The following is a 21,403-nucleotide window of genomic DNA, read 5'->3' as shown; positions in this document are numbered from 1 at the left end:
CTTTTCTAACCCTAACCATAACCGTAATCCTAACCTTAACCGGGAACAACGTCATTTAGAAAAGAGCCGGAGGATTTCTGACCACGTGTTCAAAACGAAACCTAAAAAGCCATTCTCCCGAGCCCCCGTTTTTGAAGGTGTTTAATCCGTGTATCTTTCGTTCACGGATTGTGTTTACATCCGCGGTCGGTCTCGTGGTAAAGGCGTGGAAAGAGGCAGACGGTTGCAATAAACTCACTCCTGATTGGCGACAGAACTTCCTGTAGATTCGATGACTCAGCTATGACTCAGACCAATCGCTGAAGATTGTTTGCAAATGGCGGTATCCATTTCAGGAATTGACGGTGAAAGCGGCGGCCTACTTTCGCGAGGAGAGGAAGTAATGCATTTCCAATGGGGGACCTCAGTGCTCGCTTTGTCCATTAATTTTTACAGTCTATGATCACAACACATAATATAACAACACAGCATTTAATTTATTATCTACTGCTGTTATGACAAATGTGTTTTCCCTGGTAGAATTTATATCAATGTTCCTGATAACTATTTATTGTCTATTGGTACATTCTTCTGTTTCATAGTTCATGTTTGTTATCTTAAATTAACCAATCAAAGCTCAGTTTTTGTCACTGATCTGCATGTCTGATGCTAGCTATAGCTGGCTAGCTATCTAGCATCACCTTCCAGACATGTGGCACGTTGCGAGCTCCGTCACCAACATTCTGACAATGTTGACACTGCTGATCAGGGCTTTTCATTGAATATACAGCCAACAACTTCTCATATTTAATTACATCATGGGTTTAATAACCCCAGGAAATAGCTGCAGGTAAAAACGGACATTTACAGTGTCATCAAAGCAGCAGAAAATGCGGCTTCAGTTACCGGGACTCCTCGCCTGTAGGGAGGATGGTACCCGAGGCTCGGAGCATGTTTCTGGGACGGTTTTACCACGGACGTCACAGGAACATGCTCACGTCTCCATTAGAACTATGTGCATGCCCCGTCTTGGAGTTAGCAACAGCTAGCTTGTCAAAGTAGCAAACTCACATCGTCAGAGACATATATATATGACTGGAAAAAATAATATAACTGATTCTTACCTGGAACGGGTGTATTATCATGTCCTCCGGTCTCGGAGTTTCCTTTTACGGTCACAAAACAATAATAAATGATCACTTTCCCTGGACGAAAGACAGCTACAGCGGGCGCAGTGCAGCAGATTTTCACAATAAGAATCTGCGGAAACTACTTCCGGGTTTCCCCCTGTGTCAAAAACGAGAATACGAAAAACGAATCAAAGTCCCGTTATCCGATTTTTGGTTTTTTCGTTTTGGTGCGCAAAACTAAAAAACGAAAAACGGCTCATTTTTCGTTTTCTCTCGTTTTGGATTTTGAATGGAAAAACGAAAAAACGGTTGGTTTTTCGTTTTTTCATTTCCGATTTTAAGTTGAAAAACGAATGATACACGGATTATCCACGAACACCTTTGTTTTCCTCGTCTGAGCTGGAGTCTGGATCAGAACTGTGCTACTGCCCGCCATGTTGTTGCACAATGTTGGCTTGTGTTTGTGAAGGACTGTTTGCTATTGGGAGAGAACGTAAACAGAGAACTTTCGGCAAAAGAAAGGAAAGGGGGTTTGTGTTGCTCTGCACCAATAGTCCCGCCCACAACTCAGAGGTGAATTTCTAATGAACTCCTGCTGCTCCACAGAAAATATCTCCTAGAAAGCAATACACCTTTCAGATCTTGGCTAAAAACGACATAATCATGATTAAAAGACCACTGGGAACACTTTTATATCAAAAGATGATCATAGTGGGACTTTGAAAATGATTCAATATGGATTAAAATGGGTCATCTGGTCAGTGATATGATAACCTACCAGTTTATTGAGAATTGAGGACGCCTCTCGAATGAGAGACAAATTAGATGATCTTTTAAAAAACGTATTCTGCTATGGCACAGGAATGAGTCTTCACAGATACGAATCAAGAAGAGTTTAAGATAGTTAAAATCAGTATTTCTCATACTTTCAGGGAAAGACTTTCATGCTGAAAATCAAGCTTTGGCAAATGGGTTTACTTTGTTGAAACAGTGAGTTTCACTGTAACATTGTTTGATATTGAGCCATTTTGCTGGGGTGGGGGGGCATTGATGTAGTGAATAATTAGCCTACTGTTAGGCCAAATGCAGCTCAGACTTCCAATTTCAGCTAGATTTCTTGAGGATCATCAGTGAAAAGGACAAAAAGAGAACTTGTACAAAGAACCTGAGAGAAGTGTTGATGCTTGTGCCATCTTAAATCAAGCACTGAAGCCATATCACCCAGCTGCTCTAACAATGCACGGAGAAAGAAAACCTTTAACCCTTTAACACCTGAGGTGTCGCCGGTTTTTCAATTTTCTCAATTTTTCTGAAATTTTTTACCATTAACACAATAAATCCAGCAGATTCTTAAGGAGAAAAGCGGGTTTAAAATCTATTGGAATTATCATTTTGACTATTAAAAATTTGCATTAAATCAAAGAACATAAAGACTGGAGCTCTGGTGTTACAGGGTTAAGAAAACTGCCTGAAATAAAAAAGGAGCATCGAAAAGAGATTATGTGTTAACATTTTAATTATTTTATATCTTGGAAAACAAAGAAGTCACTCAGAAGGATCAAAGTGTTTCCATGTTACGCTTAAGTCATAAAAAGAGCAGCCTGGAGAGTCTGTCTGCATCAGGGGGTGAGAGTTAAGTGGATTGGTGATGGTAGCCTCTCTCTTTTGAAGTGGTGGTTGTCTCCCTCGTAATGGACTGGAAATCTCTGTTAGAGGAAACAAAGGTATCCTGGATGGAAGGAGAGAGTCCCCCTCCTCTCAGACGGTCTTTGTTCTCCGGTGCCATTCAAAGCAGCTGACATCCACTGACCTGCTGGGCAGTGAACAGCCCGCCGTCTGATGAGCAGCGGGGCAAAATCAAGCCATACAAGCCCTTTGAAAATGACTTCAGATGGAAAGATCATGCTGCATTTTATTTTCGCATACGGCAGGGATCTGCAACCTTTAATACTGAAAGAGCCATTTGGTCCAGTTTTTAACTGACCAAAACCAAGCAAGAGGTGCGAAGTCACTGTTTAGAAAAATGCACTTTATGTTTTTGTAGCTATTTGTTTATAAAACATACCTTTTAAAATGAGAATAATAAGGATTGAATTAACATAACTTCCTTTGTATAAAAATTTTAACTTTTTTATTTTAGACAGCAGCACACAAGTTCCCTTCAAAATATAAGAAACCCTGAGTCAAATAAGCAAGAAAGTCAAGTAAAAAGAGACATTTTCCATTTTTAGGACTTTGGTGTGCTTTATTCATTTTCTCGTTTTTACTATCCAATTTAAACATGACAACAATGGTGTAGAATCATTATAATATCTATATATGTTGAAATAAGTATTTATTTTAATTGTCGAGGATTAACTAATAACCACCTAAAAAAAAAAAAAAAAGAATATTAAGATTTCTCCCCTACCCGGGCACAAATCCCGACCCTTGCACAATAACAGACAACGGTGTTAACTGTTACTTTAAGTTTTAAAAAGAAGCAGCGACCACACCATGTGCACCTCCTCCTCCTCCCAATCCACCCACTCCCCTACACCAAGGGGGAGGGGGGTGTTACGTCAGGCCAGGAGGGGTGCAGCATCAGGTAAAGTTATTATGTCAAACTTTTGAGTTATTTTATTTATGGTTTTAGTTATTAATTTTTTAACATTTTACACACAAAAAATAGTGGTTTGTCAAACTGTAAAAAAAAAAAAGAATCATTGCAATTTGGCGCCCCCTCCGGCATATGCGCCCTAGGCAGCCGCCTAGCTCACCTATGCCTAGGGCCGGGTTTGGATCTGGACTCTGGTGAATCGAATCAAAAACATTTTCTGGAAATTATTATTGATACCCAGCCCTAATTACAATATGGTCCCGTAAGGCATAATTAAGGTCTAAGATACATTTTAAATTGTAGTAATGTGATTCAAATACTCAAGAACTATTCAAGAAAAACATACAACAAATCAACATTGAAGTAAGAAACAAATATATTATGTAAAATGTAGATAATTAAGAGGAATTTAATCACTTTCAGAGAAAAACATTGAAACTAAAATGTATATAAATGGAGGCAAAGCCATACAAAGTGAGTAAAAATGAGTGGCAGTGATAAAAAATATCAAACTTGTAGAAAAATAATCACATGAGGAAACAATGGCAGACCTTTGTCTCGTTGTAATTTTGGGTTACTTGTCGCAGATGTGTATTTATTCGTAGTGTTGTTAGTGCAGACAGAGCAGGAGTGATTTTAAGGGCAGCTTCAGGCCCGGGACGGCACGGCACAGCACGGCACAGGCAGCAGGCTAAAGGCTAAAGGCTAAAGGAGCTCAGAGGCTGGAATCCCCGGATGGAACCATCATGGCTGCCACTCGTTGAGCTGTCAAGCTCTCCACAAAAGAAAAAGGTAAAAAGCGACAGAACTACTGAAATACCGGAGCACTTTGGTGTTTGTTCGCTACAGGGTGACTCCAGCTGCGGTCTGGAGTTATCGCGGTGCCGGAAAGGCGTGTGTGTTGTAACTTTATCGCCTCGCTCTGTATTTTCTAAGTTATTTCGTCTTTGTAAGCTGTCGTGCGTCACATTAAGTCAAATCACTCAACGCTGCTTTGCTGTTTACAGTTATCGCGGCGCTGAAACCGAGCCGAGGCGAGCCGAGCCGCGCCGCGCGTTCGCTCCCTGCCGGGACATGTTAGCCTCCGCCGCTGCTGCATGTCCGCGGCGTCTCTCGGCTGTGAGGACTTTGTTGTGGTTGAACTGCACAATGGAGTCTCGAATATCCGATCGCTCCGCTTCCCGTAGGACTGGAGTTTGTCTGTTAAAGCCCCGCAGATGTTTCTGCGGGGCTTTAACGCACAGGGCTGACACATAGACCGAAGAGTGTTTTCCTGGAGGTTGTTGGTAAATACCTCCGCTGTTTTTTTTTTCTTTCATTTTTTCTGACTGTTCACAATGAGAAAGGGCAGCAAACAGGCTGTAGACAGCAACAGGTGGAATTATGGGACTACAGCCACTCCTGTTTGCAGTTTTAGTGTGGAATCATGCTGAGCACTCCATTCATTTGTGTGTTCACTCTTTCAGAAACCTACAAAGACATGGATTTGGTGAACATTTGTGCAACCACCTCCGCCGGAGAAAACAAAGGGCGAGTCAACAAGCAGCATAAAAACTGGCACAAGCGGCTCCACCTCAGGAAGACTGGCGTCCAGCCCCCAGCTATGCAAAGCCAAGATAAGCATGGACCAAAGAAGATAACCGGGGAGTGGGAGCAACCCCCAGCGTGGCCTTCATCAAAGAAGCCTCCCCAGGAAGCAGCACAGAGCTGGCACAGCACTCATTCCAGCGCAAATACTCTCAGGTTTGCATGCTCTCAATGCAAAGACAACTTAGAATATGTTCCAAAAGATCTGGTCAGACACTTTGAGGAGAAACACAGTGGAAAGCCGCCGGTCTTTTCCTGCCACATGTGCACCTTCAGCACACAGGAGTTCTCATACCTTCATGTTCATCTTTTAAGCCACAGTGACTCTTTCTCTAGTTGCACTATGTGTAATGACAACGTTCAACGCTCATGGCCTGAATTCAGAGCACACATGACAATGCATCACTGCTCCAGCGGCAAATATTCCTGTGAAATGTGTCATGCGTTCTCCACCGGTGACATTCACGTGTTTCTGCAACATCTACACGGACACAACGTGGAGCTGGGGGAAGCAGACGTGCAGCTATCGCAGCACAACCAGGACAAAAATCTGCTGCTGGCCGCCAAGACTTTCCATTGTCGATACTGTGGGTTTGAGGCCTCCAGGAAAATGCTGATTACCAAGCACGTCAAAGCTGTGCACGTTTGCCAGAATGGTAACCAGTGGAAGGAGAAGAGGGGCGTTCATCCCATAGCAGTGAAACCACAAGACAGGCTCCTCAGAACCAAGCCCCGGTTAACGAGAAGTGCAGTCAAAGGCACATGCTGGCTGTCACAGAACTGTCTGTCCTTGCCAGGTAGGGAGTTTCTGGATAAATACTGCCATCTGTCTGATCCGAAAACAACACTAGAGGAGACAGAACAGTTTCTGATGAGATCTGTCACTGGAGAAACCGATGACCAGAAGTGGACCAAGGCTTTGAAATCGGTTTTGTCTAATGTTCCTCAAGACCTTCACCCAAAGGGGGAAAATGGCGTCTTACTGAACCCCTCAGATCTGACGGTCCTCACTGTGAAGAACAAAATCACCCTGGCTCAGAATGGGGCTACTTATTCCAAAAGGTTGAAAATGATGGCGTCCGCAGAAAAGGACACTGCTGGAGGTGCAGTGGGCGAGTCTGCACGTGGCGCCACAGAGAACGGTTTGAGAGATCAGACCGTCTGTCCTGAGCCTGAACGTGGTCCCTGCTCTGACGTCTCGCCGTCTGCTCACACTGAGCCCGCTCCGACGCTTCCAATGCAGCCAAACAAGGACAACTTGGAACTAAAATCACTTCAGGTTGTTGAGGAGCTGTGTGAAAAGCTGGGAGAGCATGGAATCAGGACCTCCAGTGATCTGAAATTAACAGGTGTAAATGCAAAAAAGAAAGCTGTTCAAAAAACCCAAATTATAGGCAGGAGGCAAAATCCACGTCGGAAAAGGAAGACTTTCAGAAAAGCAGTTAAAAGATCAGAAGGATGGGCCTTAAAGATGGTCCTGAAGAAGAATCCTGTCAAACAGAAGCTGTGGGTTTCACAGGAATCCGTGTCTGCATCAGAGGGAGACGTGGCCGACGGCCGGCATGCAGCTGTGGAAGAGGAACCGCAGACTCCTCAAGCTTTGGAAGCTACAGAAGAACACCAAGCCAACGCGACCAAAGGTTCCACAACCGAGAACCTCCAGTCACCTGAGGCCAGAATGTTGGTGCTGCAATCAGAGTTCAGCACAGTGGATGGAGAGCGGCCGGGAGATGAGGTTGAACCGGAGCCCCCACAGGAAGCTCAGAATGAGCTGTTCATTGCTTCTGAAGTGGAAGTGGACCAGAGCGGACCAGCTGGCAGGAGGTGTCTGAAGCGGGCTGCATCCATGACTGAAGACCAGAATGTACAACTCCAGAAACCCTCCACTGGTGCTAACCGTCATGTGGTAGAGGATGAGAAGAAGCTAGTTGCAGCTGGAGCAATGGATGGCAGAAGCTCAGCTGTTTGTCCCAGTGCAGACACACCTGAGGGTAAGATGCATCTCCTCGTGTCTGTGAAGAACTCTGCTCTGTGAAAACGCTCTCTGTTCTCTTTTGTTTTAGGTGTGATGGATGCAGAAGTGTCACTCCTCAAACATTCTTCAGAGCAGAGAGATGACAGTGCTGTCAGTCCAGAAGAAGCATCTCCGCCGTGTCAGTCTGTAGGTAAAGCCATCCAGCAGGAGTCCTCACCAGCCTCTGGCCAGCCCCGCCAGCCGGCCCCAAAGCACCAGGAGAGGACCCTGAAGTTAGTAGCCATAAACCCCTCTCAGCTGGTAAAGCGTCCGTCTGGAGACCAACCCGTTGTGGTGCTGAATCACCCCGATGCCGACATTCCTCAGGTGGTGAAGATCATGGAGGTTGTCAGCAGGCACAGAGAGGTGCAGAAAGTGGTTTTGTCCCGTAGAACTCTGGAAGCTCTCTCAGCTTCCAGCCATGAAACGACCCCGGAAGAAGCTTGGACCGGACCTGCACGGCCGGGGGATGGCCCGGTGCAGGAAAGGTTCACCTTGAAGTTTAAATTCCGTCGCTTGAACAGAAAGAAGTATGAAATAGTGGGCATAGACTCGCCCAGCAGGGATTTTGCGGTGAAGTTCTCCTGCTGGTTTTGTGGGCGGATCTTCACATGTCAGGAAACCATGATGAGCCATCGGCAGCGGCATCTGATCGAGTGGAAACGGCCAAACTGTGAAAACTCTTAAAAGTCTCCAACACTGGACACACGAGTCTGGAAAAAGACTTTGCAATACACTTTTTTAAGTCTTAATTGTGCTCTGCGTTTGTGAATAATCGTTTGCCTCCTGGGGGTTCCCGTGCTCAGGGTAATTGAACCTCTCCTTTCCCACGTAGCTGGAGACGAGCTCTTGTAGATTAACCTGTAAAGCCACAACCATGGGGTGTTTATAATCGTTTCTATTTTGTCTACACATTTCTTTATTTATGGTCATTTAAGTACACTGTCATGTTGAACCCTATAAAGAACACTGTAATTAGTAAACTTGCCATACTCTCATTGGATCAGCTGATGGACGAGTGGGCTGCCATATTTGTTTTTGGGATGTACCCTCAAGTTACTCTGAAATACCAAAGTGTGTGTTTAAGAAAGAAAAAAAAAAGCTGTTTTATTCTGTGTATTTATGGTTTATCATATATATGCTTCATTTATTCATTTTTTAATGTGTACATTTCTTTTGTATAAAATTGTGTTCAGTAAATATGGCAACTATGAGAGTCATGTGAAGTGGGAGTTAATTTAACTGAGATAATTTCAAAAGCTATTTTTTTGTGTTTTCTGAAGTCAAATCTGCTAAAAAAAATCATTAAGAAAATGTACATTTTATTTTGAGCTAAATTTAACGTTTCCCCGTTTTGGATGATCTTTTGATTGCACTAAGAGGATTGGTCTTTCCCCGTTACCTCACTTTATCAGACTCTGACAATCTCCAGCCGCGTCCTGCTGTGGCTCCTCCCCTTCCCTTACGCTTCTCAACGATCAGGCTGAGGCTTGACGGATGCGGTCAGGGATCCACGGTCGACTCCTCTTGAATTGTGCACAAGTCCCAGTTTCTCCATTTTTACAGTGATTTCTGATTGTACATAGACCGACTGGTGGTACTGTAAACTATTTTCTGAGAATTTTCACCAAGTGCCTGGTTATTAATGTTATGCAACCAATGTGCACTAGTCTCAATAGCATTACTTTTTCAGAACAGAGAAAAGCAGTAGTTTGTAAGTTTTTGGTGGCATTTTATTTTTATTTTAAATGAATGAGGACACGAGCAGACTTGGAACACGTACAATCTGTTTTTCCACTCCAAAGGATTGCTATTAAAAAAAGGTTCTTTTCTTTGCGTTATTGTCTCATTCCTTGCATTAAGTTGAGTACACTGTTTACTGACTGAACATGGAAAAAACAATAAAAATGTTTGAACAGTTTTGAATCTGAGTCACTTTAGTGTTGCAAGAACAATGAAGACGATTTCTTCTGATCTTGTTTTTACACATTTTTATTTCACTCCTAAATTCACACAGCTCCTGTTTATTACAGGGAAACATGCAGTCATATTTTTGATTTGCATTCATATAGTTTTGCATTTAGTGCGTCATTTTAATTGTTGTAAAGATGATGTTTTTCCCCTTTGGCTTCCTGGATGAAATCATTGTTGGGGCCAATAGACCTTTTCAAGTGACGTCACACAAACCGGCGAATGTGCCGAGTGACCTCCAGTTATATATGATGTCTGAACGGTAAAGCTGACAGCTGAACACTGTTAAAGCAATTTTACATAAAATATGAAAGGTAACCTAAACATTTGTCACCTAAATTTGTACAATATGTATTTTCTAAATGTCCTCCCTGGTTGTTTTCCCTCTCAGATCAAATGTCAGTATTCCTCCTGCAGAATGCTCCACAGCTGCTTCCCCAAAATGATATTAAACCAGTCGTGGATTATTTCTCTCTACAACCCGGTCATAGTTAGATGAAGGTTACAGGAACTTCATTGAATGCTGCTGGTTTGATTATGAATTCAGATTTTCATCTTCTAATTGATGCTAATGCTAACGCTAGCTTTCCACGACTTGATGAGACGTAGATCTGCAGAAGATCTTTTCTGTCCAGTTAAAGTTGATTACATTTCTGAGTTCACAAAATCACTAAAAACAGAGATAAAGTCAGACAATTTCAACGTGTCTGATGATAAAGAAAAACTAATAACTGTTGTTATTTTCTGACGTAGCTCCTCTTTGCTGTTGATCATAACTTTGTCTGATCCTGCAGGATAATGAAGGGAAACAAGGAGAAAAATCATTTGTAAAATGAAAACAAAAAATATTCCTATTAAAAGCATTCCTATTTTTACCCCAATTACCCATTAAAATACCCCAAAAAACAACAAATACCTCTGATTACAACAATTAAATTTAGCGTTGTATGCAGTCAAAACACGAGCCACCAACATTCAGCAATCCACATCTTGGCTGCTTATATTACATGTGACCAACATAAACTATCAGTTTTATTGCTGATCACACTTAAAACACGTATGAATAACATCAACCTAAATAAAACCTGATAGAATAATATCTGCTCAAATTAAAGGTCAATATTTTCAATAGAGCCTCAAAGATTGAAGGATTATTCAAATTTTTATTTAGATTTGTGAACGATCGAAGACAGGAAATGAAAATACAGTTCAGCAGGACATTCATAGAATAAATATTGTACATTTTTATGTCGTAATTGGTAAAATTACCTTTTATTATTTATGTAAAATTATATCAAACAGCGTTCAGCTGTCAGCTTTGCCGTTCTAAACCAGAATCCCGGAAGTAACTACTGGCTTTTTCGGCCCTGTCACCGTTTTGTCTATTGTAGGGTCTATTGTAGCTGCAGCTGACAGCAGTGTCTGCAGCGCAGACGCAGCCACAAACACATGGATGCTGAGTCAGAAAGGCGTTTCATGGCTTTATGGGGAAGGACAGCTTGGCGGTGTCCTTGGAGTTGCTCTGCGTGTCGATCAGAACAAGAGGGTTCTTCTGGTGGTTCTCAATGATGTGGGACACACTGCTGAAGAACTGGAGGGAAAAGATAGATTTAAAGTCAAAAAGAGCATTTTGTTTACTGGAGGTTGCTTTAAGGATTAACACAAAGATAGACACATTTTTATCACTAATTTTCCTGTTGAATTATTTAAATCAACTCTTAAACACCAGTGTTTATGCTTTTTGATTTACTGTAACTTTTCAACTGTGAACACGATAATTCCAGTAGATCTACTGGAATTATCGTGTTCACAGTTGAAAAGTTCCACTATCAGTCAGTAAAAATAAGCCTATCCAAGGCACAGGAAACATCACACACAAAGTTCTCTTTCCTTTGTGTTTTTAGTTAGTGTGAGAGCTGAAACTCTGTCAGGCCAGACCTCCTCTCCCCTCTTCTCCCTCCCCAGAGCGAACTGCTGCGTGTTAGCGATGAAGCGGATGGGGATGTTGTAGACTCGGCCCTTGTAGAACACTACCAGGGTGTACGGTTGCTGAGCGTCATGACCGGAGCTCTTCCTCACCATGAAGGCCCCATTCTGGAACACAAAAGCAGTGCTGATCAGATCCCACAGCAGACAGGCTAATAGGGAACTTTTTGATCCTCACTTTGTTGAAGCGCATCAAAGCCTCGTCTGCGGTCCTGCGGTCGCATGCAGAGGCGTACCAGGGCTTGTTACAGACGTCTGCATCCTGAGATGTCTTTAAGTACATGTTATACATTTAAAAACAGAACACATTTTATTTGTTTTAATGTGGTGTAGCTTGAGCAAACCTTGTCTTGATCCACGGAGCCGTTCTCCAGAGTGATGCTCCCTCTCTCAGGAGGCTCTGAAACAAACAAGACTTCAGTCTCTTCATTCTGATGAAGATTTTTGCTCAGATTGTTGCAGAAGTCACACTGACTTGGTGAGTTGAACTGTGGAAGAGGAACCCTAAAGGAAAACAAGAGAATGCAGTTAGAGGACAATCCCAGACCAAAGTGAGTGGCTGTAGAAATGTGGAGTGTGGAGCAGCAGGTCTCACTTTGGTCGTTTTTGGTCTAGTGTGAAGGACTTTGAAGGAGATAGCTGCTCTGTGGGCATGCTGGGGAGTGTTCTGCCTTTAAAATGCATAAACCACAACAGTCAAATGGTGCTTAAACTGTTTCAGAGCTTTTGTTGTAAATATTTACTACTTTACAGACCTTTTTCACAGTGAGGTCAGACAAAATGGAGACGGGGCCAAAAATGAGAATATTAATATCCGGTGTTTGGATTTAGAATGGTAAAGCTGACAGCTGAACACTGTTTGATACAATTTTACATAAATAATAAAAAGTAACCTTACCAATTGTAACATAAAATGTACAATATTTATTCATGAATGTCCTGCTGAACTGTATTTTCATTTCCTGTCTTCGATCGTTCACAAATCTAAATACAAATTTGAATAATCCTTCAATATTTGAGGTTCTATATTGAAAATATTGACCTTTAATTTGAGCAGATATTATTCTAACTGGTTCTGTTTTGGTTGATGTTATTCACACGTGTTTCAAGTGTGATATAGCCCAGAAGCCGATAGAATTCATGTTGGCCACTCGAGCCGCCAAGATGCAGCTTTTGACTGCAACCAAGGCTGAATTTAATTGTTGTAATCAGAGGTATTTGTTGTTTTTGGGGTATTTTAAGGGGTTATTGTAAAAATAGAAATGCTTTTACCGGTAATAAGAAATATTTTTTGACAGTTTCAAATGATTCTTCTCCTTGTTTCCCTTCATTATCCTGCAGGATCAGACAAAGTTATGATCAACAGCAAAGAGGAGCTACGTCAGAAAATAACAACAGTTATTAGTTTTTCTTTATCATCAGACACGTTGAAATTGTCTGACTTTATCTCTGTTTTAGTGATTTTGTGAACTCAGAAATGTAATCAACTATAACTGGACAGAAAAGATCTTCTGCAGATCTACGTCTCAAGTCGGGGAAAGCTAGCGTTAGCATTAGCATCAATTAGAAGATGAAAATCTGAATTCATGATCAAACCAGCAGCATTCAATGAAGTTCCTGTAACCTTCATCTAACTATGACCGGGTTGTAGAGAGAAATAATCCACGACTGGTTTAATATCATTTTGGGGAAGCAGCTGTGGAGCATTCTGAAGGAGGAATACTGACATTTGATCTGAGAGGGAAAACAACCAGGGAGGAAATTTTGAAAATACATATTGTACAAATTTAGGTGACAAATGTTTAGGTTACCTTTCATATTTTATGTAAAATTGCTTTAACAGTGTTCAGCTGTCAGCTTTACCTTTCAGACATCATATATAACTGGAGGTCACTCGGCACATTCGCCGGTTTGTGTGACGTCACTTGAAAAGGGTCAATTGCTGAAAACACAGAACTAATAAAATTATCTTCTGATGATTCAACACTTACTTTCAAATTCTCTCGATTTTAAGTCAGGTCGCTGCAATAAGAATCACAATCAGAGTTTTACTTTCAGAAATCCCTTCTTGATCATGATGAAAAGTTGGTACATTATGTTCTGTGAACAAATATTTATTGAGGAAAGACTCCTACCGGCTGTAAGGCTGGTTGTGATAATCTCCTGGCAAGCAAAAACAAAAATGAGAAGGGCAGTTGTCATCAGAGGCAAGTGTTACTGGAGGAAGGTCTGAAGAGGTCAGGCTTACTCCTTGGGTGGAGGTTTGGGTAGGCGAGGAGGAAGCTCAACTGCAGGCTGATCTCTGTAACCTAAAGAAGCAAACTCTTAATTTTGTATATGTGTTTGTGGTTGACCTTTAGATGGCGCTCCAATCTTCAGATTGCTCACTTTTATTTATATCACAGACTTCATAATTGTCCTCGTTGTCGTCATGCGTGGGCTTCTCATCCTGGAAAAGAGTGCAAACCAGCTGTGAGTGGAAACTGATCATCACTGCTGAACCAAGCGTGTTCATCACTTACGTATGCGGAAACTCTCTTGTTCGACCTGCAGAAAGCAAGTAAGTAAAGTAAGGAAATGTTTCTTTCTATAGCACCTTTCTCAGATAAAAATGACAGGATTACAGAACGGATTACTGAGTGCAGACAGAAAACAGTTTTCAAAGTGGCAGAGATCTGCACTCAGAGCTCCATGAAAAGCTTTGTCTCCTACCTGGGGCTGGGTTTGGGGGGTAAAGAGAAAGACAGTTTGGTCTGAATGAGTGGACACAGTCTATGAGACAGCGACAAACACATGAATGAGTATTCTTACTCTTCGCATGTTGCATTTCAAACATTTATCTTAAAATACACGGAAAACCATAAAGAACTGAAGTTGGAAGTCCCTGCACTGGCTCCCTGTCAGCTTCAGGATCGATTTTAACATTCTTTTATTAGTTTATGAGAGTGTTAGTGATCTTGGACCTTCTATGAGCCTCTTGGAGCTCTCAGGTCCTCAGGTGCAGGACTGCTGAACGTGTCTAGAGTTTGAACAAAAACCCACGGCGAGGCCTCATTCCAGCGGTGCGGGCCTCGCCTCTGGACCAGCCTGAGGAGGGGTGGACCTCATCAACTGTGGAGGTTTTTTTAAAAAAACCTCAAAACTCATCTTTTTAGGTTAGCTTTTAAGTAGCCTTTAATATTTTATTTCTCTATTTTTAAAATGTGCTATTTATAATTTTATCTATGGTATCTTAGTCTTACCTGTTCTTATGGATTATTACTATTTCTTATATTTTCATTATAATTAACTTTTTTATTCTATTTTAATGTCATTATTAGCTTGTTTCTTTTACTTAATCTTTGCTTTTAAACTAGTGTCTTCTCACTCTTGTCTGGGTCGACTGTTTGCGGTCCGGGGTCACGGCCCTGCTCGTCCCCATGGTTCCCTCGCCCTGGTTTCTCTTTGGCTGGTGGGGGGCTGGGGGTTGTGGGGCTCTGGCTCCTGGGGTCAGGATGTTTTGGGCAAAACTTTTTAATACGTATTTTTTTTATTTTTTTTTTAAAGCTAACTGGGTTTTAGTTGCCTCATTTTTATATTGACTCCTGGTGAATTTGCATGTGTTGAGGCACATCCCACATGCTGAGGGTCTTAAAGCCTTAACATTTCTGCAACAGAAACAAGAGCATTTTACCACATGCAGAAATATCACAGGTGATATTTTCCCAGAGAGAGTAATTTGTTCCTAGAAATACAGAAAATAACATCTATTTTTGACTCCCTCATAACGACATATTTTTTCTGTTGTTTATAAAATCTCAGAAACTGAAAAGACTTAAACAGAAATAACAATAATAATAATGCAGATCATAGAACCTCTTCAAGAACTCTTTAGCTTCAACAGTTTTGTCTGTGCTATAGTATGTTTTCATATCTAGTCTTTCATACTGATATTTTAACCCATTTCTAAAGGGTTTGTGTGGATTCATGTGTTTTTAAAAATACATTAAGATGTCATTCCGATAGATTTGATCCAATGCTTGATCTTCTATGTTGTAAGTGTCCGTGCTAATAAAATATAGATTTTGTGATGTAGATTTGAGTAACACCCCCCCACAAGTTGATTTAAATGGTCAATTTAAACTTGCTTTCAAAACGTAAACATTATTTGATTGAAATCATTACTTTGGGCAAAGCTTTTATGAAGTCTTAATAAGAAAATAAACTCAAACTGACCTGCTTGTTGGAAGACTGAAAGACTTGTCCTGTAAAGTAAATGAAAAGGGTCAGTTCCACATGCTCAGTGCGTTTTGACAGTACAGTTTGAGTGACTTAAGAACATACCTGTTTATCAGAAGGTTCAAAAAAGTCTGAAAAACAATGAAAACTTCCATTAAAGGTGCAGCAGAATTCATGTTTCTGTATGTGTCTCCGGGGATTTCCCTGACATCCTGACTGGCATTCTCAGTGTTTGTCTTTTATTTTTTTCTTAAAATTCAAAGACAAATCAGACCCTCCTCTCAATCCCAGAACAAAAGCTCTCATGTTGGGATTTTCAGTCAAAACTATTCAAATTGTTATCAGTTTTATGCAGAGTCAATGACTGCAGTTATGAATGAAAAATAGGAATGGAAGAGAAATGAAGATAGACCACTTTGTTCTCAGGTTGAAGTAGTAAATTACTTTCTTTAAAAGTACTCTAAATGTCACAATAAGATTTCACAGTGCATGATGATTGTGTATCTTTTGCACAGACAAAAATACAGAAATAACAGAAAAACAACGCAGTAAAAAAACAGAAAAATTCACTTTAATCACTGAATTTTAGAACAGCCAAAACTATGTGTGCAGGTGTTGATCCAATCTACTTCTATGTGCTTCTTTTCACATTCAAACATTTTCCAAAACAAACAAAAGTTCAATTTTGATTAAAAAAATGTTCCTTTATTGAGAGGCTATATTTTTAAATATTTGAATTATCTCTCTTTATCTCTTTGTAAAAAAAAAGAAAAAAACCTCAGACACCTGTAGTCAGAAAAAATATCTGCTTAATATTCAAAATTTGAGGTTTAGGTTCAAATTTCAGCTTAATAAAGACATATCACCCACTCAACAACACAAAGGTTTTGAATATCTTTAATATTTATCAAAGGAACAGCTTCCCTCTAAGATGTTTAAAGTAAAAGGAATTAAATTTCTGTAATTAGTTAAAAAAGTATGTTGAGTTTGCTGAGGTTTACTTTAGTATTGTCTAACCTGGGCTAAAGAAATAAGTTGTTAAATATGTTGATAAAGATCCAAGATCAATTATTTTGGCTGCTGCTCTAAAATGTCCAGAACAATCAAACTTTATTTATAAAGCACCTTTACAGTGACTGCAAGCTCAAAGGGATTTACCATGAATCCAAATTGACTGTTTACAGTATGATACAGCAGTACATAAAAAGAAACAGCTCTACAAGAGGAAGACAAAAAGCTGCAGCAGCCAAGGCAGGTGCCAAACCACAGAGAGATTCAAAAACTAATGAAAGATTTCTGAAATGGAATTTAAAATGAATTCACAGCCAATGCAATGACATGCACATTTTTTTTTGTTTGGGTTAAAAGTGGTGCAGCAGCATTTGGTACTGCAGTGGAGTGGAGAATAGCTGGAGACTAACTTTCCCAGGAGACGAACTGCAGGGATCCAGCCTGGAGGTGACAAAGGATGTCTCAAAATGCCTATGAAAATGTGGGCCTCAGTTTGGGCATCTCCCTTAACAGAAAAAGACTTCACTATTGTTACTCAAATTGTAACTCATTCCAATACATTAGGTTTTACATATTTATCTAAAAGAGCCAGTTTGGTAGTGAGGGACAGAGAGCTGTCCCTAAAACCCTCACCTCTGTTTTACACCCATTTAGACTTTGCCTTAGGACTGCTTAATCGCATGTAAGCACGTCCTCCCACGGGCAACACCAACAGGGGGTTTACATGCATGCGCTCAGCCACTGAATGATGGATGGATGATGTCATGAAATGTCATGAAATGGGCGGCACCCACACGCAGCAGCAGGTGGAGCCTCAGGAATGAAGTTGTTTTGCTGCTGGATAGGAAAAAACCTCATGAAAATAAGAAATCTGCTGACGTCAGGGGGCCTGATGCTTGACCCAGACATAATACGAGGAACCAGGGACATGCCAAAGCCGGTATTTAAAAGAGGTGAAACCACTAATGGGTTATGTAATCTTCAAATCAAGATTATCTAGACATTTGTCAGATCATAGATATGCTGGTAGAATTTTCTATTCCAAACACTTTAGCCAAAATGTCCAAACCCTTTCCAGTGGATGTAAGCACTCTACTGGCCTAAAGTCCCCTCATTCTCTTAATCATAATACTTCAGGACCAACAAGCTGCACTGTGAAGGTCTGTCCTCTCCCAGATGGCATGTTTGTTGTCTCAGAAGCTCACAATCAGATTGAAGAATGACCATGAAAAGTGATCTTGAACTGAAAAAAAACCCTCCACTAGAAGCCACTTCTAACAGCACAACGAGACTTCAAAGGGCACTTTTGAGACTGCAAACATGTGACATTGATGTAATACATGTGTCAGGATGAGATAAGTTGTTGGATGACCCACTGAGTACAGCACATAGAGCTCTAAAAGTCATGTTGAAACCAAAGTCGAGACTCTGACTGTTGCAAGACTGAGTGATGTTAGAACGGCAACCAGAGGGGACACAGATTACAGCAAGAAGTGCAGATGACACAACCAGCAATACCAAAGAACAAAAAGGTCAACTAGCAGAAAGTCAAGCAATTACTTTTTCCAAGGGGATCTCAACTTTGAAGATGTTATCATTTTAAGGGGTGAACATCTAGTAATTCCTGAAAAACTCAGACATGACATGACTTGTCGTATCCACTCATCACATCATGGAATAGAAGTATGCCTCAACAGAGTGAGTGCTTCCATAGGTATTGGCAAGGCCTGAGAGAAAAGATAAAGAAGTTAATACCAAAGTGTGACATCTGTAGGTCAGTGAACCCAAGACAATTTACATTCTTGGCAATATTAGACTATCATTACACACCAAGTCAGGACTGAGGTACAAGTCCTGCCCAGAAGCCCATGAACACCAAGGCATGCGCTCTTTCTAACACCACTGATACACTCCTGGAGCTAATAGGGACTAAAAACAGGCAAAGTCTGCTTAACAACACACTCAGACAAAAAAAAAACAAAAAAAAAAAAAACAAAAAAAACATTACATTCAAACAGCTAAGAACATGGAGATCTTATTGAGGATGCATGTATAGCAATTTGAGACACATGAGACCTGGAAAGCAGCACAAGTGATCTTTGAGTCACAGACCATATGAGGTGCAACTGGAATCAGATTCCTACCTGTTCCCTGCCTTTATTCAGAGCTGCTCCACTGTCTGAGTCTGTCAGTAAATTTATAGATTTTTCTGCCCTTAGTCTGAGGATCTCTTATTCTGTTTTTGTCCGTTTCTTTCCAGATCTGGTTTGGGATTGTTCCTCTGCATTTACTGTGAGCCTCTCTGGATTCTGACCTCAAACCTATTTCCAGATTCTGCCACATGGATTTCCCTCCTGTATCCCCCCTTCATGGAATTACATCTCTATATTAGTCCATTCCTCCACATTAGATCCTAAACTCTGTCCTCTGTCTAAGCTCGATCTCTCACTGGACTTGTGCAATCTTTCCCAAAGTATCTCAGTCTCCTCCTCTAAACCCCTTGCCGTTCATCAGACGAACTTATTAGTGAGTATTAAGCTTTTGAAGAGCAGAAACATCTTAAATGGAGTGCAGCTGTGTCTGTTAGTTCCCTTAAGGCTCATGGCGCCACCATAAGGGATACCACGAAAAGGTAACGTGCCGTTGTTGTGCGTGTGGTAAGTATATCTCAAAGTATTTATAAGGATATTGCAAGTTGCACACAGTTATGATGTACAGATGATGTTGTCGTACGGGGCCCTTATACCACACTCTGGTCATAGTAAATGAAGAGTACTGGCTCCCTAACGCTATGGGCAGACCGAGTCGTCTATGACCTTGATATTTTGTACAGTCTGCCTGCATGCCCCGTACAGATCTTCCCATTTTCCACCAGAGGACCCCCCATTAGCACCTGTAAGGGCAGTTGTGACTGTGGCTTTACCCGATTTTTATATGGTACTCATCCTCCAGTTTTTGAACTGTTTTTCCTCAGCGCTATTTCTTACGTGCCAAATTCTTGCTCAACTCCAGCACAATAAGCAAATTGCATAGAAATTTCTGTTCCTCATTTTGGTTCTTCGTTCCCTGCGGTCCAGTTTCCTTTACCACCAGTCACTGACGTGTCTATGTGGTTACTGCCCAGCCAGGCCGAAGGGTCATTCCATATTACCACTCAAAGGGAAATTAAATTATGTTCACAATGACTTTGTTGATCTTTAAGACTTGACCTTTGATTTTATAAAAGGGGCTAGAATGCACAAGATTATATTTTTGTGTTATAATGGGCAGGTGTTTATTATTCATGTTCATTGTTTAGTTGGGTATGCCAGATACAGAAGATAAAAAAATCCATCCGGTACCTATAGTTTAAACCTGTATTTTGAAAACCATGTACTGTCAATGTCTGATTTAATAAAAAACAAAGAAAGGGAAACATGAAACAATGGAACTGTTTTGGAAGGACAATGTGTTTTCTGGGGGGAAGTAAAAGAGTAACACCAGTTAAAAGGCTGACGAGAGCTGATGCTATTGTATTTAAAATTACTGTAAGGAAGTGTAAGCGCTTTAACCATCCCTTCTGTTTAGTTACACAGAACAGAGTAAAATAATCTGATAGGATAGAATAAAATGTAAGACCCCAAACTCAATGCTTTGGTTTGGTTTGGAGGAAGGTGAAGGCTACCAGTCTCACCAGTTGGCCAGCTATTTCCCCAGCGAGGGGTACGGTTACATGACATGGTGGTAGGGCTAGAATCAAGCCCCAGCGAAAGCTGAATGGATATTCATTAAAGTCCAAAGCTAAAAATGGTTAAAGTTACAGTAATGTCTGGTGACTGTTCACAGGGTTACTAGTTTTGATTAGCTGCACATAAATACATTAGGTCAATATTGTCGCCTGAACACACTGGCACCATGCTTGTCTAATAATATGGCCTTAAATTTCTGCCAAAAGTTCAAAAAGGTTTCACGAGCGCAGAGAAGAGGTTTCACGAGCGCGGAGGAGAGGTTTACGAGCGCGGAGAAGAGGTTTAAGAGCGCGGAGGAAAGATTTCACGAGCATGGAGAAGAGGTTTACAAGCATGGAGAAGAGGTTTTACGAGGATAGAGAAGAGGTTTCACGAGCGCGGAGGAGAAAAGGTTTCACGATCGCGGAGGAGAAAAGGTTTCACTAGTGCGGAGAAAAGGTTTCACGATCGCGAAGAAGAGGTTTACGAGCGCAGAGAAGAGGTTTTACGAGCATAGAGAAGAGGTGTCACGAGCGCGGAGGAGAGGTTTCATGAGCGCGGAGGAGAGGTTTCACGAGCGCGGAGAAAAGGTTTCACGAGCGCGGAGAAGAGGTTTACGAGGGCAGAGAAGAGGTTTCACGATCGCGGAGAAGAGGTTTCACGATCGCGGAGAAGAGGTTTCACAAGCGCAGAGAAAATGTTTCACGATCGCGGAAAAGAGATTTACGAGGGCGGAGAAAAGGTTTCACGAGCGTGGAAAAAAGGTTCACGAGCTTGGAGAAAAGGTTTCACGATCGCGGAGAAGAGGTTTCACAGGCATGGAGAAGAGTTTTCACGAGCGCAGAGAAAATGTTTCACGATCGCGTAGAAGAGGCTTACGAGCGCGGAGAAGAGGCTTCACGAGCGCGGAGAAGAGGTTTCACGAGCGCAGAGAAAATGTTTCACGATCGCGGAGAAGAGATTTACGAGGGCGGAGAAGAGGTTTACGAGCGTGGAAAAAAGGTTCACGAGCTTGGAGAAGAGGTTTCACGAGCGCAGAGAAAATGTTTCACGAGCGAGGAGAGGTTTCACGAGCGCGGAGAAGAGGTTTCACGAGCGCGGAGAAGAGGTTTCAAGAGTGCGGAGGAGAGGTTTCACGAGTGCGGAGGAGAGGTTTCACGAGCGTGTAGAAGAGGTTTCACGAGCGCGGAGAAGAGGTTTC

General features: G+C 41.5%; 3 protein-coding genes across 4 annotated transcripts in view; 2 read left to right on the top strand and 1 right to left on the bottom strand.

Moving 5' to 3' along the window:
- LOC112161900 (cadherin 11, type 2, OB-cadherin (osteoblast)) overlaps positions 1-21,403 on the top strand; it is a 264,903-nt gene that overhangs the window by 152,235 nt on the left and 91,265 nt on the right. The gene's annotated exons all lie outside the window — the stretch shown is intronic.
- LOC112141740 (zinc finger protein 518B) lies at positions 4,311-9,235 on the top strand. Of its 2 annotated transcripts, none has more exons than XM_024264897.2 (3): positions 4,311-4,500; positions 5,175-7,286; positions 7,359-9,235. In XM_024264897.2, exons 2-3 carry the CDS (start codon positions 5,189-5,191, stop codon positions 7,994-7,996), a joined length of 2,736 nt encoding a protein of 911 aa, XP_024120665.1. In that variant the 5' UTR covers positions 4,311-4,500; positions 5,175-5,188; the 3' UTR covers positions 7,997-9,235. The 2 variants fall into 2 exon arrangements, with proteins under 2 accessions (XP_024120665.1, XP_024120666.1); XM_024264898.2 differs by lacking the exon at positions 4,311-4,500 and adding an exon at positions 4,583-4,994.
- Positions 10,749-15,615, bottom strand: LOC112141734 (B-cell linker protein; the record flags this gene model as incomplete). Its single annotated transcript, XM_024264884.2, is given in 14 exon segments — positions 10,749-10,871; positions 11,219-11,374; positions 11,445-11,537; positions 11,611-11,666; positions 11,742-11,770; positions 11,862-11,937; positions 13,258-13,288; positions 13,402-13,429; positions 13,515-13,575; positions 13,655-13,715; positions 13,789-13,813; positions 13,979-14,038; positions 15,482-15,510; positions 15,590-15,615. Coding segments are annotated over 14 exon segments (848 nt in total), but the record flags the coding sequence as incomplete, so codon positions are not given.

Source organism: Oryzias melastigma, linkage group LG15 (assembly GCF_002922805.2).
Source record: "Oryzias melastigma strain HK-1 linkage group LG15, ASM292280v2, whole genome shotgun sequence".
Classification (NCBI taxonomy): Eukaryota; Metazoa; Chordata; class Actinopteri; order Beloniformes; family Adrianichthyidae; genus Oryzias; species Oryzias melastigma.
This window is presented reverse-complemented; position numbering and strand designations above follow the sequence as displayed.

Bases quoted from the DNA above. Each gene is read 5' to 3' on its own strand.
- LOC112141740 (XM_024264897.2), top strand. From the start codon at position 5,189: ATGGATTTGGTGAACATTTGTGCAACCACCTCCGCCGGAGAAAACAAA. The intron at 7,287-7,358 runs GTAAGATGCATC...CTTTTGTTTTAG, and splicing joins CAGTGCAGACACACCTGAGG to GTGTGATGGATGCAGAAGTG.